We start from the raw sequence: 16,262 nt of genomic DNA, 5'->3' as shown, positions 1-16,262 counted from the left end.
CTGGTCCGTCCCTCAGCCCTCACCATGGAGCTGGTCCTGCCCTCAGCATTCCCAGGAGGAGGCCATGTCCCGGTGGGACCAGCCAAGTGGGTCAGAGGGGTGCAGCCCCTTCTTGGCTCCCAGCTGTTTTCCCTGTAACTGCTGCAATAGCCCTGGTTAACACCAGGATTCCAAGTACCTGCCTACCTTGACTAGGTGAGAGAAACTGAGGGTTGAGAAGTTCAAAGGCAGGGTAGGAGGGCAGTGCCAAACTACACCTCAGCTTAATGCCATTTGCCCCAAACCCTGGGTTGCTCTACTCTGTCTCCTGCCTCAGGTGATGAGCTGTGTTCAGCTATGGATTTGTGTATAACATGGTGTTTTTAAACCTTTTCTCCACAGTTTATTTATGACGAAAGAGTTTCCTGGTAAGTGAATCCCTTTTCATTTTTTCTGGTTATACACAAAAGCTGCCACAATTAGGGTTCCTCAGGAGAGGGAGGGGGAAGCTGGAAAGTTCTGCAGGGCAGCAGTTTCCTGCTGTGTGAGAAACATCAGCACAAGATGGGCTAGAAAACTAATTTTTTTGCACTAGAAAGGCCAGGAGAGTGTTGTTCAGGCTGTTCCTGATCCAGCAGCAGCAGTCGGTGCCCTCTGCTTACCCTGCAGCCGCCCAGGGATGGCAGTGTGCTCAGTAGGGGAGGTGTGGGTGTGCCAGAAGGGGCCACCCAAGTCGTCCTAAATAATTGTATTCCATTATTTGGATTTTTAATAATTTAAAAACTGAAAGTTCCTAAGGCGATATTAAAGACTGAATGACCAGTTTTAAAAAAAAAATAAAAAATTAGAAAATTAATATCCCCATCACTGTGCATCGGTGTGGTGCAGTAGGTACGGTAAGCTTAGGAGGGCTTCAGACACTTCTAGAAGTGTGCTTCCAGTTTCTTTGGTCTCGAGGTGTTGTTTCCAGTCCCTCGCTGGCTGGCGGTGGCAGTGCAGGTGGCTCTGGTGTCACTCCCAGCCGCTGTAATTTGGATTACAAGCACTAGGGAGCGTCAGGCCGCTGGGATCCGTGTTTTCCCTCCCTCGCTCTCGGCGGGGGTTTGTGTCGCGTTTCAGAGCCGGGTTTCAAGCACCCGCTCTTGCAATGGCTTGGTTTTCTTTGTTGTTTTTGTTTGTTTGTTTTGTGGCTTGTTTGTTTAGGTTTTATTTACTAAAATTGACTCGAGGCCCAGTTGTGCTTAACTGTGCTCTTCAACAAAAACACATCAATGGGGAAGCCGAGTGTTGAATCACCTGAAGCAGGGCATGAGATATTGATGTGGTTGTGCAGTGTCTCAAAATCCTTAAGGAGAAAGTGGTCCCTGAGTTTTAGTATACAGAGTCTAATAACAGGTGATTTCCAGAAGGACTAGCAGTTTGCCATAGGGAACTATGCAGAATAGAGTGTTTTGGCCAATGAAAAAGATTACCTAGAAACAAGCTCTGAAAGTCATGTTTTGTTTTCACACAGATTTAATTGTTTCATTAGTTTGACACAGGAACAGCAGAGGAAAAGAACTGTCAGTACCTAATCAGCAGTTTAAACTGGTGCCTGCTGCATGCTCAGTGCTCGTGCAGCAGCAGTGGGGGTGAAGGAGCAGCTGCCCCTTGTTGGGGCTGTCTCTGCGTGCTCAGGGTGCTTTAGCATGCACAGAGCCCCACACCCTGCCTTAGCCATGCAGGCAGAGCAGCACTGCTCCCCTGCCTCGGCCACAGCCCCCGTGGTTATCATCCTTACGGGAGTGTCAGGGGTCCTTGGGTGTGTGATTTGTTCACTGAGCTCCCGAGTTTTGTCACTTGTTCTTAGCTGACAGGCCGATTTGGCCGAGTAAAACCAGAGCAGAAGTCAACAAAACAAGGGAGGCATCGTGCATGGATGTGCGAGCCATTTCTTTGTGCGTCCCTTTTTTATAGAGGAGTGTTAAGACGGCCCAGGAGGGTCAGGCCTTTCTGCAGGTGTGTGGTGTGCCAGTGGGGGAGTGGCTGAACTCGGGCAGCTGACTGCCGTGCCCTGCTCTGATGTGTTTGTGTTGCTCTTGTTTTTAGGTGGGAGTCCTTAGTCTTAGTGCTGATGTATGTCATCTACATCATTATAATGAAGTAAGTCAAACGTGCCCTCGGCTTTTTTAAGTTCTAAGGCTCCCTGCTCCCTTTGCATCACCCAGCCCTCACGACAGAGAAAAGAAACAGCCTCCAGTTCTGCCAGACGTTGGCTGTTGGGGAAAATTTCTCCACAAAAAGGGTTATCCAGGATCAGGCTGCCCACACTAGTGTGGAATCACCATCCCTGAAGGGGTTTAAAAGACATGTAGATGTGGTACTAAGGGACATGGCTTAATGGTGGGCTTGGCAGTGCTGGATTAACAGTGGACTTGATGATCTTGGAGGTCATTTTCAACCTTAACTATCTGTGCTTTACGGATCTTGCCCTGTGTGAGCAGACTAAGGCTAACAGCCAAGTCTGTGGCAGAGCAGAGACCTGGATCCATCTTCAAGTCCCACCAAAGCAGGCCTCTTCTGACTTCACTTTAGCACCTCTACTCAGAAATAAACAGGTGTGAGATTGCAGTCTGCTTTTTGTGGGTGTGAAGCTCTGCTGTAGTTCCTGCTTGCCTGGAGACCCATGATAAAACTACAGCACAGTCAGCAGTGATTTTCTGAGCATGTGACCTGTGTGACTTCTCTCACACAAGTTCCTGCTAGTAAAACTAGTCTGTTTGGTTCCCCTCCTCCTGTCTTGTTCTCAAAAGCCAGTGGAAAGGAACCCCAGATTTAAACTGGAACGTTGAACAAAACCTACCAGCTGCCAAGCACACCAGTGGTCTTGTCTCAGTAAGTAAGAGTAGAGATTTGGTTTGAAATTATGAGTAGAGTAAATATTGTCAGAAAAATTCTCAGAACAGTGAAACACTGAGGCTGGGCTGACGGGAACACGAGTCAGAATTCATCTCACTTCTAATAATTAGAAACTTTCACATGGTGGGTAGCTTCACCCTTACAACAATTAACTGACCAGCGAGACAGTTGTACTGTCTGAATATTGGTTTTTTTCCCTGAAAGCAATGCTGTGGTGTGAACAGATGTTTCAGACCTGTTTGGATCTAGCTGGAAAGGTTGTTGCCCTGGTTGGGTACCTTGACCAGGTGTTTACAGGGGTCTACCCCTGCCTTTGAGCACCGTGGTGAGACCCTTGGCTCATGTTTGTGTCAGCTCCTGGGTACTCTTAAGAAACAAGGATTGTTCCCCTCCCTGCCAAAGTAGAGATGAACTGAGCATATGGCCTTGTGTTTCTGTGGGGGGTCGTCCCAGGTAAAACAACACGTACTCAGGTGTGATTATGTGATAAAAAGTAAGCTTGGATGATGACAAGCAGTGGTTACTCATGATGCAGAATATTAATCACACCTAATACATAAGCATACATGTCATTCAAGATTCATGGCTTCTATCCTTCATAGCCCTCTGGGTGCAGAGAGATTGCGTGGTGTACAGTTTGCCGTGCTCTGGCATACTCCCGAAAACCAGAGGAGTTTTCTTCCCTCCCTTAGTTACATTGCACAGAATACGAGTCTAGGAAAGGAAAACTCACAAAGTACATCCTGAGTTTGTTTCTTCTGTGCAGGTACAACTCAACCATACATCACTGCTTTGAGAGGAAGACCAAAAACTCTGCCAACATGGTGAACGGCTTAGCCAGCAACACGGAAATGGACGACAACAGCAACTGCGACGCCACGGTGGTGTTACTAAAGAAAGGTAACTGTTCCAGTAAGTCACTCTCTCACTTGCATCATTCTGAGTGTTTACAAGCCTGTCCCTGCTCTCAGGGTGTGAACTGCTGCTGTCTTGTGAGCCATGGAACAGTGGTGGGCAGGTGGGGTGGGGGCACAGTGTGGTGAGCCCAACCATCACAGCCTGTGCCAGCGGAGGCAGCTCCAGCCTCTTCTGGGTAATTGTTGCTGCTGGACGAGTGCTTGGCTGTAAGGACTCCTTCAAGCACAGGGCCTGATTATTGAGCCCATTACAGCCACTGAGAGTCCTCCTGCAGGTGCTGTTACTCTGCGCTGACATTGCCCATTCACATCATCTCCAGTTAAATTTAACTCCATTCCAAAGGGACATCAGCTGAGCAGAGAAGGAGGCCCTGCTGAGACCAGTGCACACTTTTCTCCCAGTGAGGGCAGGGTGGGGACTCTGTGTGGGTCTGGGTGGTGTGCTCTTGCTGCATGTGCTGTCTTGAATGTGCACAACTTTGCCATGTAAGTGAACTTTAAGAGTATTTCACTTTGGCTAAGATCTGCTCCTGTTTAACTTCAGTATGATCACATATAAAAATAATTGTGTTTCTTCAGCTTAAAAAAAAATTCCCCATCCCATAGCTCAGCAGCAGCAGTTCAATGTCTGCATTTGCAAGCTAAACTGTATTTGAAGTGGGGTTTTTTTGTCTTTGAAACATTCAACAAACGTGTGCAGTGACTGCTTGGGATTTATATGCACCTGTCCTCAGGAATAACACCTCCCCTTTTCCTGAGACGTGGATTTAACCTAAGAAGAAGCTCTGTCATGTTGAAATCAGTCTTGGTCTCTGTCTACAGATGGGCTGCCCCTTTTGTTTTGCTGGTCTACAAAAAAAGTAAATTTAAAAACCCAGGTCTTTTCCTGCAATTGGTGATTGAGAGGCATAGTCTATATGCAGTAGGCAACTAAACATGAAATCAAACCCTTTGATCTGGCAGAGGCCTGTTGCAGAGGGAAGGCTGCTAGGAGTGCTGTGCACTCAGATTTGGGGAATCTGCTTTTGTTCTCTGTCACAGCAGTCTGTGCTGGCAAGATACTCTGTACCAGGAAAGCTGGACTGGGAAAACTCAGTGACTGTAAACTCAGGCTTTACCCATCCAGCTTTACTCAGTGCCCTCAGGGTTAGCTCTGATAGTGGAATTTGGTTTAAATGTCCCTATAATGTGTCTTTTCGTGACAGCTGCTCAGCTGCTGGTAACTTTTTGGTTTGGACACTTGTGGTTACTCAAACTGGCTGAGGAAGGAAGAGGAAAGCATTGCTTCATCTCCTTGAGGATTGTTCCTGTATTTCCTTGGCAGAGGGCCCCTGGAGGCCTGGACAGAGGAGTGGTGCTGCTGCCTGTCCCAGCCAGGGGCACAGGGTCACAAACAGCACCTGCTGCAACAGAGTGCCCTGAGGGTTTCAGACACTGTTTGTTTTCTGAGGCCTTTTCTGAACAAAGAAAAAAAGACTGAAACAGAAGGATTTCTGTGTTTGGGGCAGTTCCCCCAGGTGCCATTCAACAAATGATAGTATGGAAAAACTCACAAAGAAAAACTGTCTGGCTATTTTGATTATTTTTTCCTTTTTTTTTTTTTTTTGATACGGAGGAGCAGAGGAGTTAACTACTCCAATCCATGGATTGGATTCGTCCAACAGTCAGAAAAAAAAAGTGACACAAAGGCCAGAGAGATACTGTTCTGTAAGACTACCAGTGATGGTAAAAAGCAGTAATGCCCCAAAACATTTACCAGTGTTCAGCACTGATTTTAGTAAACCAGAGCAGAAATATGTCAGGTAAGGCCTTGGGTTTCCCTGCTGCCAAGTTCCAGTCCTGGCACAGAATTCATAGCCTGGGGTAGCTCCAGGCACAGGAGGGATGAACCCCAGAGGCAATAGGCACAGGCACCATGCCCCAGGGGGAGCACAATGAAGGTACCTGCCCCTCTCTCCTTGTCCCTTTGCCCCCACACCATGGGCCACCCTGGCACATGCACTTGCTGCTGGGTGTGGTGGCACTTCCCAGCCATGAGCTGCAGGGCCAGGATGCAGAAACCTGCTTTTTGTTTGCACTGGCACCTCACAGGGACACAGGGATGATTTCTTCCCTGCTGTGTACAGTTAATTAGTGGTGGGTGAGGACAATATCCCCATGGAAGTGCAGGATAACTGGAATTAGTGCAGCTTTCCTGTGTTTCTGCCTTGGTGGGATAGCTGCTGTGGAAGCAGTGGGCTGCCTAACCCGGGCCTGTGATGAACTGTGCAGAGCAGATTGAGTTCTCTGTAAGGAGCATGAGTGGCAATTTTATATTGGCAGTTTATTAAAAGACAGAGATATAGGACGTGTAAAAGGCAGACATCAAGGACAGAGGTGGCATATTTTGAGTGGAGGTAGCTGAAGGAATGGTTCTTACAAAGAACTTCTGGAACCCATGGGTTTATCGTTCTGAGAGCCAATATAGGCCAGAGGGAGAGACTGCTGGAAGAAGACCTCAGTTTCTTTTTGTTCCCTGGCTGCAGGAAATTTCCACCGTAAAGCCTCAGTGATCATGGTTGATGAGCTGCTCTCTGCCTACCCACACCAGCTTTCCTTTTCCGAGGCCGGGCTCCGGATCATGATAACCAGCCACTTCCCTCCCAAAACACGGCTCTCCATGGCCAGCCGCATGTTAATCAACGAGGTGTGTCTTCTGTCTCCCTCACCAGCCCTTCTCCTTCTGATTTTGCCTTTTCCTGTAGCAGTGTTTGGGTTGAAATGGAACTCTTGTGTTTCTTCGGGATCCCTGGTAGCCCTCTCCCGTATTTTATCCTCCTGACATTGACTTTACTAAATCATCCCTCGCTGTCTGTCCACGTGGAGATTTTAGCAGAGCAAGTTTCAGTTTGTTACAAGGTTATGTTACCTGTAGCTGTTGCTCACAGGGGGTGCCCCCTGCATTGATCTGATAACATCATTTGCACTGGTTTAATAATATGGCACTCCCCTGAGTCTGCACTTAGTGTGTCCCTAGTCTCGGAGTGCTCCTGGAGTCAATTCCACAGCCACTGGTTCTTCTCTTGTAAAAGTTGCATATGTGATATTTATCTAGTGGTCTGCAGGCAAGCATCATGTTTTACCCAATTGAAATTCATCCCTTTTGCTTTTAAAGCCAAATTTTTAAAGAATTCTACATGTCTCTCTTTCTCTGTTCCTCCCTTTCTCTTGAAAAGATCAAATTTAAAAAAAAAATAAATAAATCTACCTTTCAGCAAGACTTTGTGGCTGTGTTTACAGAGGCAGAGGCTGATCAACAGCAGGACTTACAGCAATGGTGAGTCTGAAGTGGCAATCAAAATCCCTGTGAAGCACGTGGTTGAGAACGGGACAGGCCCCGGGAACTCCGGGGAGCGGGGCGTGAACGGCGGCCGGCGGGACGAGGACGTGGCCGAGGCCGGGAACGAGACCGAGACCGAGGACAACGAGAACAACGAGAACGACGAGGAGGAGGAAGAGGATGATGATGATGACGACCACGAAGGGCCGTACACGCCTTTTGACCTCCCCAGTAAGGAGCTGCTGGGTTTGTGTGGTGCTTGTTTGGGTACTGCCAGAAAGCGTTGCAGACACACGTGGAGGTACGCGTGTCTCTGGGAGCTCCCATCAGCCTGCACTTTGCAGGGAGGGTCCTGGCCACAGGTAACAGAGAAGAGGAACTGGGAAGCAGCAGGAACCTCTCAGGGTGCAGACTCCTGGGGCTGGGCACAGCTCTGCTGCAGCTCTTGTGTTGGCCCTGTGCTGCTGTTGCAGTCAGAGAGGAGACAGAGCAGTCTCCACAGGGTGGTTCCTGCCCCCAAAACGTGGCTCACCCTCTGGAGCTATGGATCTCTGCTGACTGTGGAGGAAACTGAGGATGGTGGGGCTGCTGTCAAGGTACCTGAGTGCAGGTCAGGACCTACCTTTGCTGGGAAGGGAGGTTGACTCTTCCCTCAGTGGGACAGTGTAGTGCCAGCCCCTTTGCTTCCTCCTAGGGAGGAGCACACGTGCTCTGACCCACTGCTTAAACTCTCAGGCAGTGACTTCACACTCCAGTGCATCTCCATCTGCCATCACACCGTGGTCCTCTGAACGAGAGATGGCTTGTCATTGTCTGTTTGGTTAGCAGTTAGGCTGAGAGCTCCCTGCCATCTTCCTTGGACATATTAACAAAATAATAACCTCTGGGAATACAGCAGACTAGAATTGTGATTGTTTCCCTTTGTTGTTGTTGTTGTTTTACAGGTGGAAAGATAGAAATATTGAAGTGGGTCTTCACATGGCCTTTGAGTTTTGTCCTGTACTTCACAGTGCCCAACTGTAACAAACCCCACTTGGAAAAATGGTTCATGGTTACCTTTGCTTCTTCTACCCTCTGGATTGCAGCTTTTTCTTACATGATGGTGTGGATGGTACGTACCAACTACACCAGGAACCACTGTCTGGGAGAAGAAACAGTAATGGGTTTTGTCAGCCTAGAGGAGTGTACAAGAAGTTCTACACACCTGAGTTTTCTGATGAGAAACCTTATGTCTGCTTCCATTTCTGCTGGACCTGTCCCCACTCAGAGAAGAAAACACAGAGTCACTGTGCAGCTTCTGACACGTGGTTCACATTGCTTGGAGTCTGGTGTAGGGAGCTGAAAGGAGTGATTAAATCTGGAAATTAGGAAATGGGTGTCATTAGACAAAGGCACCCAAAATTTAAAAATATTAATCAATTTGAAGAATGCTAATTCAACATAGACTGCTTAGCAAAGGGAAGAGGAAATTAAAGGTATCTTCTGTCTGCTAATAGGATTTGTTTGCAGTCACTGCATATAGCATTTTCATAGTAGAATGAACCACGGGGCAGTTTCAGTGTCTGCTTAGCTAGTGTTTGTAAATAATAATGTCTGCAAACTTCATCCAGGATCAGCAGGTGGTTGCACAGGGTACTGGGCCACCATGGAGTCTCTTTTCCAGGTTAGTTTCAGGAAAATTGTGGGTGAAATGTATGAAGCAACTAACCAAAGAGGTTATGTAGCAGGTGAGTGCTATCCTCTGCCAGTTGATGAATATACCAAAAAACCCTGTCACTGCTTCTCTTTAAAGGAAGTGTGAGTTTGTACTGAGATACACTCTTGTCTCACAGCATATTGCAGATTTGGGCCAAGCTGGTCTTGGATGTCAGTTCTTGTGAACAGCTTGACAGTTTATTTCCTCTCCTTAGGTGACAATCATCGGGTACACCCTGGGAATTCCAGATGTGATCATGGGCATTACGTTCTTGGCAGCTGGAACCAGTGTGCCAGACTGCATGGCAAGCCTCATCGTGGCACGGCAAGGTGGGTTCAGCACAGGGATGTCTTACTGCTGGGGAAGTGTTGCCTTGTGTTCTCTTTCTCTTTGGGTGGCACGGGTGGCTCCTGCATGTGAAAACAGACAGAGCCCTTTTCCTGAGCCTGAAGTTTAAAACAAGAACAAAGAAGGATATAAATCGTGTTGCTGTTTTAAAGCAGCTAGCGGGTTCTTAATGGCAGCGTGGAACAAGCTTAAAAGGTTCAAAGCTGCAAGACTGCTCTGAGACACGTGTGATTGTACCTGGTTTCCACTCCTGCAGGAATGGGGGATATGGCTGTGTCCAACTCCATCGGAAGCAACGTTTTCGATATTTTAATTGGCCTGGGCCTTCCGTGGGCTCTGCAGACCCTGGCAGTGAATTATGGATCATACGTAAGTCCTACATTTTATTTATTTTCAGTAAACCGTGTCTATTTAGGAAAAAGAAAATTAAGGTCCAAAATTCTGTGGGTTGGATTTGAAAAAAACAAATAGTTTTGGTCTGTTGTGATTTGGGAGAAGTAGCAATTAATTGTGACTGAACAATCCCCATCCTTTGGAGGACAAGTACTTCCATTTCCTCCTTAAAGACAGAAGTCTGTGCTGAAATAAGCTAGCTCACTAGAGTACACTGGATGATTTTCACACTCTTGAACATACTCCATATAAGAAGAATGACCCTGTTTTTAGTAAGCCTGAGGGGATAAACACACAGCTGAAATGTAAAGGATAGATGAGAGCTGTAAAGCTCTCCTGTGTTATGTTAACATACTGGGAAGTGAAGGAAACTTAAATAATTGGGTGTTTCGGAGCATGACCATCAGCAGAAAACTCTGCAGAGCTTTCCTGTTTTACCAAAAAACTACCCAACACTAATGAACTCACCTTTTACTTCCCAAATGATAAAAGAGCCACCCCCTGGGCCCCAGCATTGTTACAAGGTTCCTTCCAAGAAGGAAGTGGAGGAGATGCTACAAAGTTCTAGATGGAGGTTGCTGTGGCTGTTGCTGTTAGCTGAACACCACTCAGACAGCAGTGTGGGACAGAGGAAAGATTACAGTCACTGAGTGAATGCAAAGTTAAAAGACAGGAGAATCACAGACTTGTTGAGGTTGGCAGGTACCTCTGGAGATGGTCTGGTCCCCAACCCTCTGCTCAAAGCTGGGTCAGCTAGAGCAGAATGCTTAGGACCATGTCCAGTTGGCTCCTGAGTTACCTCCAAGGGTGGAGTGTGCACAGCCACAGCCTCTCTCAGCAGCCTGCTCTGTTGTTTGACCAGTCTCACAGTGAAAAAGTATTGCTATATTTAAATGGAATTTCTGTGTTTCAAACTGTGTGTGTTGCCTCTTGTCCTTTCAGTGGATATCACTCAGAAGAGTCTGGCTGCACCTCCTCTGTCCTCTCCCATTAGGTATTAATACACATCAGTAAGGTCCCCCTGAGCCTTCTCTTCTCCTGGGTGAACAGTGCCAGCTCTCTGCCCCTTCATCCAGCTCATTAAATAAAGACAGTAAGCAGGACTGACCCCTGGGGTAAGGCCCCAGTGACTGGCCTCCAGCTGGGCTTGGAGCACAGTGCTTCGACTGGCTGTCAGTCTGCTCCACTGTCCACTGTTCTGGGCTGTTCTTCCTTTGTTTGTCTCTGAGGTTGTTTGAGAGACAGAGTCAAAAGCCTTGCCAAAGCCAGCATAGACAATGTTAGTTGCTCTCCCCTCACCCAGCGAGTCCCCCTCCTTGCAGGAGGTATCAGGCTGGGCAAACAGGATTCCCCCTCCATCAGTTTGTCTGCTCACAATCACCTTCTTGTCCTTCATACATTTGGAAGTGGTTCCCAGGATTATGTGCTCCATCATCTTCCCAGAGCTCAAGGTCAGGCTGACCAGCCTTTAACTCCTCATATCTTCCCTCTTCCTGGGTATAGGAGTGCCAAAATGAAGCAATCTTTAGGAATAAAATCCCTGTCTTTATCCATAGCTCATCTGTATTTTTGTAGAAAAGGATGAAAATGAGTGGCTGAACAGATGCAGCCAGCTTTCATGGAGGCATAACAATATCACTACTGTGTTGCACACCCAAAATGTCCATTGTACAGTGTGATCACATGGTTGGAAAAGGCAGTCTTGGAAACAGCCCCACAATTAGCAAAGAGAGTTTCCTCAGTTTTCACTTGCAGCTCCTGGATTTCTCTCCAAATCCTTGGGTAACTGGACTGCAAAACAAAACAAGCCCCCTCTTTCACCCTCTTGTTATTGGTAATTAGTTATTGAAGTATTACTAAGTTGCCAAGAAAGGCTGGCATTAGCTGGGTCAGTGTGAAGAGCTCCGAGATGCTGGTTGTTATTTGGGAATGTTCCCAAGTGCCTGGCAGCCAGGTCAGCAGGGGCATCAGACGTGGAGCTCCAGGTCCCTGAGGTCCCTCATGCCAAGCCTTGGACTGCTTGGACCTGCTAACTGGGGTGGGGTTCATGAGCTGAGGCCAGCCGTTGTCCACTAAATGTCACTGAGTCAGAAGCACTAGGTAGTTTCTGAGCTAATAGTCAGGATTTAGTGCTGCTCCTTTGGTATTTGGCAGGACCCAAATGGGTCTTTGTGGTATCTCCTCCAAAAGAGGAACTGCTCAAAGCAGTGGTGATGCCCCTGACTTGCATACAGAGGGGAGGAGAGAGTTGTACAAGCCCAAAAGGGCTTCCTTGACCGTAATTACTTTTGTGTAGTGATCCAAAACCATGGTTGCCTCCCTAGAATGTTTAATGTAAGTGGACTGTGGCAAAGTTAAGCTTCTGCTGAAAGTAGAGGGTAAGCACATTTTAGTAAACAAACTGTAATAACTTTTGTGGAAGCCAAAATCAGGAGACCGTGTGATTTGGAAGTTAAACTTCAAAGCAGAAGAACCTTCTAGAAGCCCCTTCCAGCCTTGTTTCTCTGGGATTCTACACACTCATGGCTTTCTCCAGAGTGTGGTATATATCTCTAATATGATACCCTGTAAAATCTGTACATATATATCATGTTCCAGGCTGCCTGACTGTGAATCCCCTGCGGACAGTTTTGCTCCCTGTTAATGGTGGTGTAAGGAGTTCTGGCAGGTTACCATGCAGAAATGGAGAGGAGGGTGTGCTCTTTGTTCCCGTGGTCGTGCTGCAGCTTGGGGACTGCCATTAGGTGCTTTCTGAACGTTCTCAGCCATCCTGGGAAGTGGCCTCATGTGGAATCAGGCCTTGTTGTTTAAACAAGCTCACTCTATGGAATAGTGTCTGAGGGGGAAAGATCTTGTGATTTAATAGATGAGTCCAGAAAAGAGCAAGAGGGAGGCTGTCAGGGAGACAAATGGGCTTGCTGGAGTCACACAGTAGGTGAATGGCAGAACTGGAAGTAAACTGTGACTCTCTGGAGAGAGGTGTCCTGGTGCTGAATTGCTAAATCTCATTGTGATTAAGTGCCTCTCTTCTGACAACCCCTTCCCCAGGCCCATTGTCAGCAGATGTTTCAGCTCAATATTTATTTTATTCTTCCTTCCTTGTTACAAGAAAGGAATGGAAAACCATCTTTTTCTTCTCAGGCTGCATCTTGGAAGCATCTGTCACCTGGTTCAGAGAAGGAGTTTTTCCTTCTTCTGTTTTTCTGCTTAGAAGGAAACGTTTCCCCGTAGGATGTGGGTGCCCTGCAGTCAGAGACAGCCTGACCAGGGAGTTGGACCCCCATGCTGTGCTGTAGGAAGCTGGCACACCGGGCAGAGCTGTGCAGAGCCAGGGCACTGGTCTCTGGTACCACTCACTGAGCCTCGCCTGCGTGTGTCTGATGCACCAGCCAGGCCTGTCTCAGTGTGATCATCACTGAGGAAAGGTCCTGCAAGAAGAAAAGGTCCTGCTTTGCCCTCACCCTTTGCCTTCAGCTCACTTGTCAGTTCCACAGTTCCTGGCTTGGACCAGGCCACCCACACTTTTCCCATTGAAAGGCAGCTCTAGCCAACATCAGACTTTCCACATAAGATCCCTTCTATTTCTACAATATCTAGTCTCTAACTCAACTATCTGTTTACTATTTTAAGAGTCCTTACTGTTTCTGAACACCCATTAATGTCCAGGTACTAACTCTGCCTTCCTCTGTGCTTCCCACTGGAGCTTCCATGTCCACTGCTTAGAGGTCATGCTCTTGCAGACACTCTGGCCTTCTGTTATCAACACAGCTAATCTGGGATGCCAGCAGGGCTTTGGGAGGAAAAGCAGCATCCCTCTGGCCCTAGAGAGTCCTTTGACAGAGCTCACTTTCTCCTCTCTTCCAGCATTGAGTGCTGGACACATTGCTGACTCTGTAACCCAGCAAGCATCCCTCCCTAGTGGACCTGGCATATGCAGAGTTGGAAGGATGTTTGCATCCAGTTGCTTCCCTCTGGAATATTTTTTTGCATATAAACCAGACATCAGCCAGGACTATTTTAGAGAGCAGGAATTTTAGCCTAAGGATAAAGAGCCAGGTTCATTTGTTCACATCAGCATTTGGGAGTATGATCGTGTCAGTCCATCGCTCCTCTGCCTGATAATTCAGCCAGTTTCGGCAAAATTTGACAGCAGACCAGAAGTCTTAGAGACTTGACATTCCTTCCATGCAAACAGGCAGCTAGAGAGAGCAGGAATAATCCCAGTGCAAGCCTTATTAGGCATCCAAGAATCCAGAGGGAAGCAAATACTTGAGAAACACATGGAGATGGGAAGCATCATTGCTTTGCTCCTCGCTGACCAGTTGCTTTTCACTGCTTTAATTCCAAGGCACGAGGGTGAATGGTACTTTAGGACAAAGCTGGCCTTAATCTCCTCACAGCCAACATCTGTGTGTCTGTCCCCTGCCTCACTCTGGCCCAGGTACCTGCATACAGTCCACCTGAAATCTGAGGGAAGAGAGGGAACAGATCCATGGATGTGTCAGTCATGGGGCAAACATTAGGATCCAGAATAGCAACCAGGTGGTGACTGAGTGTCTGGGGAGGTCCCTGCTTCCCACTGCATCCCTCTTCTCTTCTGGAGCTGTTACTGCTCCTGCTGCTTTGAGCTGCCAGACTCTTTCCATCTGCCACAGTAGCACCTGCAGCGTGATGTGCTGGCATCACTGCAGCAGCAGTATGCAACTTGGCAGGTATTCATGGATTCATTTATTGTCAGATTCCCAAAAACCTGTGGATGGGCATAGCAGGTGCATGCTGAAGCCACTGTCTAGTCCCTCCAGCTTCCTGGAGTAGTTTGCATGTAGTGAGTGTATTTTCTCCCCGGTTCCATGACAGGGAGATCAGGGTGATTGTGCTGTAGTGCAGAACAAAGGTGTCCTTGCCAAATCTCCAGGCATTACAGGAATTCTCTCCAGCTCTAGCCCCTGTATCTCCTGTGTGATACCTTGATTGTCCATGTGCAGCACTCCAGGTGGGTACCCTCTGCAAAGTGAATTTTGTGATACAGAACAAACCCAGGATCCCGCTCTCTTAGGAGTCTTAAAAGAGGGTTAAGAAGGAAATTCCACTTAGACATGCAGGAATGCAGCACGTGTTTGAAGTTCCAGTTTGTTGAGACCACTGTCTCATGGCAAGACCTGGGGAAGGATGGATTTAGGCTGAATTTCCACTGCCAGACAGAGGCACTGCAGGAAAAAGATCCCCAGACATACAGAGGACCTGCAGCTTTTTCAGCTGAGGGACTGGAAAGGTAGCAGAGTCCTTCTAAAATTCCTTACTGGGGTAGTTTCTGTCATATTTGGACCCTGAAGCAAAACAAGTCTGAGTTCTGGCAATAACTCCTTGTTTTCTCTTCAGCAACTACCAGAAAAGAACTGAAGAATAGAATCACTTTTATTTCCATTGTTTTTCCTCTGCTGTTTGGCCTCAACCTTGGTCACCTCTTTCCTGCTGCAGCAGCTTGGGCATGGCTGGAGCTGGTGGCAGCATCTTTGCTGCACAAGCAGCAGGGAGGTCAGTCTGGCAGAGGAGACTGGGAATGCACAAACTTTCCGTGTGTGATGGGTCAGAACAGCGTTCTTCTGGCTTGCTTTAGCCCCTAGATACAAGCCAGACCTCAGAGGAGAGTTTGGGAATGTTGATTTTTCCTCCTTGCTCTATATGAGGGAGTGCTTTGTCTGCAGACAGTTTTGTCCTGGGGGAGAGGCATTTCCTACTCTTAAATGAACAGAGAACTGGGCTTTTCCTTCTGCAATGTAGAAGACTCCAGCTGAGGCTCTTTTTCTGGCCTTTGCCAAAACCTGAAATTATCTCCTTTCTTACTGCGAGTTTTGGATGTTTTACTGGCCTTGTTTTCCCTAAACTTCCACATTGCCACGTATTCTGAAAAAGGATATTCCATTGCCTCTTGGAGGAAATGTCACTCCTCTCATGAGAGGGCTGCTTGACTGATTTCTGCTCTGACTTGACAGATCAAGGACACATTTTTCTTAAGCTTTTGTTCCAGATTTCAGAATCCTCCAAGCTTCTGTGCTCACAGTTAGAAGTCTGTCATGGAATGGAGTAGGCTGCAGTGATCAGCACAGAAGTGGACTAGTTCATCAGTTAAGTGTGTGTTTTCAAAGCTGTAGTCTGAGGGGACATTAGTGAAACAGCAGCGTGTAGTCCAAAGTGAAATGCAGGAAAAGAAGGGGTTTGTCAGGAAGCTCATTTGGCTGAACTGGATGCATATCACAGCTGGAATTTCTGGATGAAAAAGTGCAACTGTTTGGGTAAAAAAACCTTGCTGGTGAGCTCAAAGTACTTGAAAAGCTGTGAAGAATTCCACAGATGTTTCAGGAGGTGATGGCATCTCCCTGTCATGCCACAGAACAAGCAGAAAAGGGACAGAAGAGGACAAAGACAGCATGTGAGAAGGGCTATAAAACAACGAGAAGTGAATAAAAACCCCCAGAAAGACAGCTGGAACAACCAGACATTGTTGTAAGACTGTTCCCAAAGCCCTAGGATGGCTGGGAGATGGATTGCATAGGTGGGTGCTGGGTGTAATTCCATAATTCCAGAGGCACTGGATTTGCAGTAGACGTGCTGTGGAGTTGCCCCGTGCACACAAATGGATTTGACTGGCACAGAGCAATGAAGGTGCTGGTGCAGAGCTGCTCCAGCATCACTCCTCTGGCTCATGCAGTCA

The 16,262-nt window shown here is 47.5% G+C and overlaps 1 protein-coding gene across 4 annotated transcripts in view; it reads left to right on the top strand.

Annotated features, from left to right (window-relative positions):
- SLC24A3 (solute carrier family 24 member 3) overlaps positions 1 to 16,262 on the top strand; it is a 104,901-nt gene that overhangs the window by 74,284 nt on the left and 14,355 nt on the right. For 3 of the 4 annotated variants that reach the window (XM_027653988.1, XM_027653990.1, XM_027653989.1), the window contains 8 exons: positions 382 to 407; positions 2,068 to 2,121; positions 3,644 to 3,789; positions 6,320 to 6,480; positions 7,074 to 7,344; positions 8,058 to 8,224; positions 9,024 to 9,138; positions 9,414 to 9,526. In XM_027653988.1, the coding sequence (XP_027509789.1) occupies positions 382 to 407; positions 2,068 to 2,121; positions 3,644 to 3,789; positions 6,320 to 6,480; positions 7,074 to 7,344; positions 8,058 to 8,224; positions 9,024 to 9,138; positions 9,414 to 9,526 (1,053 nt within the window). The remainder of the gene's footprint in view (positions 1 to 381; positions 408 to 2,067; positions 2,122 to 3,643; positions 3,790 to 6,319; positions 6,481 to 7,073; positions 7,345 to 8,057; positions 8,225 to 9,023; positions 9,139 to 9,413; positions 9,527 to 16,262) is intronic. The other variant, XM_027653991.1, reaches the window with a different exon arrangement.

This window comes from Corapipo altera, unplaced genomic scaffold (assembly GCF_003945725.1).
Source record: "Corapipo altera isolate COAL_440 unplaced genomic scaffold, ASM394572v1 70, whole genome shotgun sequence".
Lineage (NCBI taxonomy): Eukaryota > Metazoa > Chordata > Aves > Passeriformes > Pipridae > Corapipo > Corapipo altera.
Note: the sequence above shows the minus strand (reverse complement) of the source record. Positions and strands in the feature narration are given on the sequence as shown.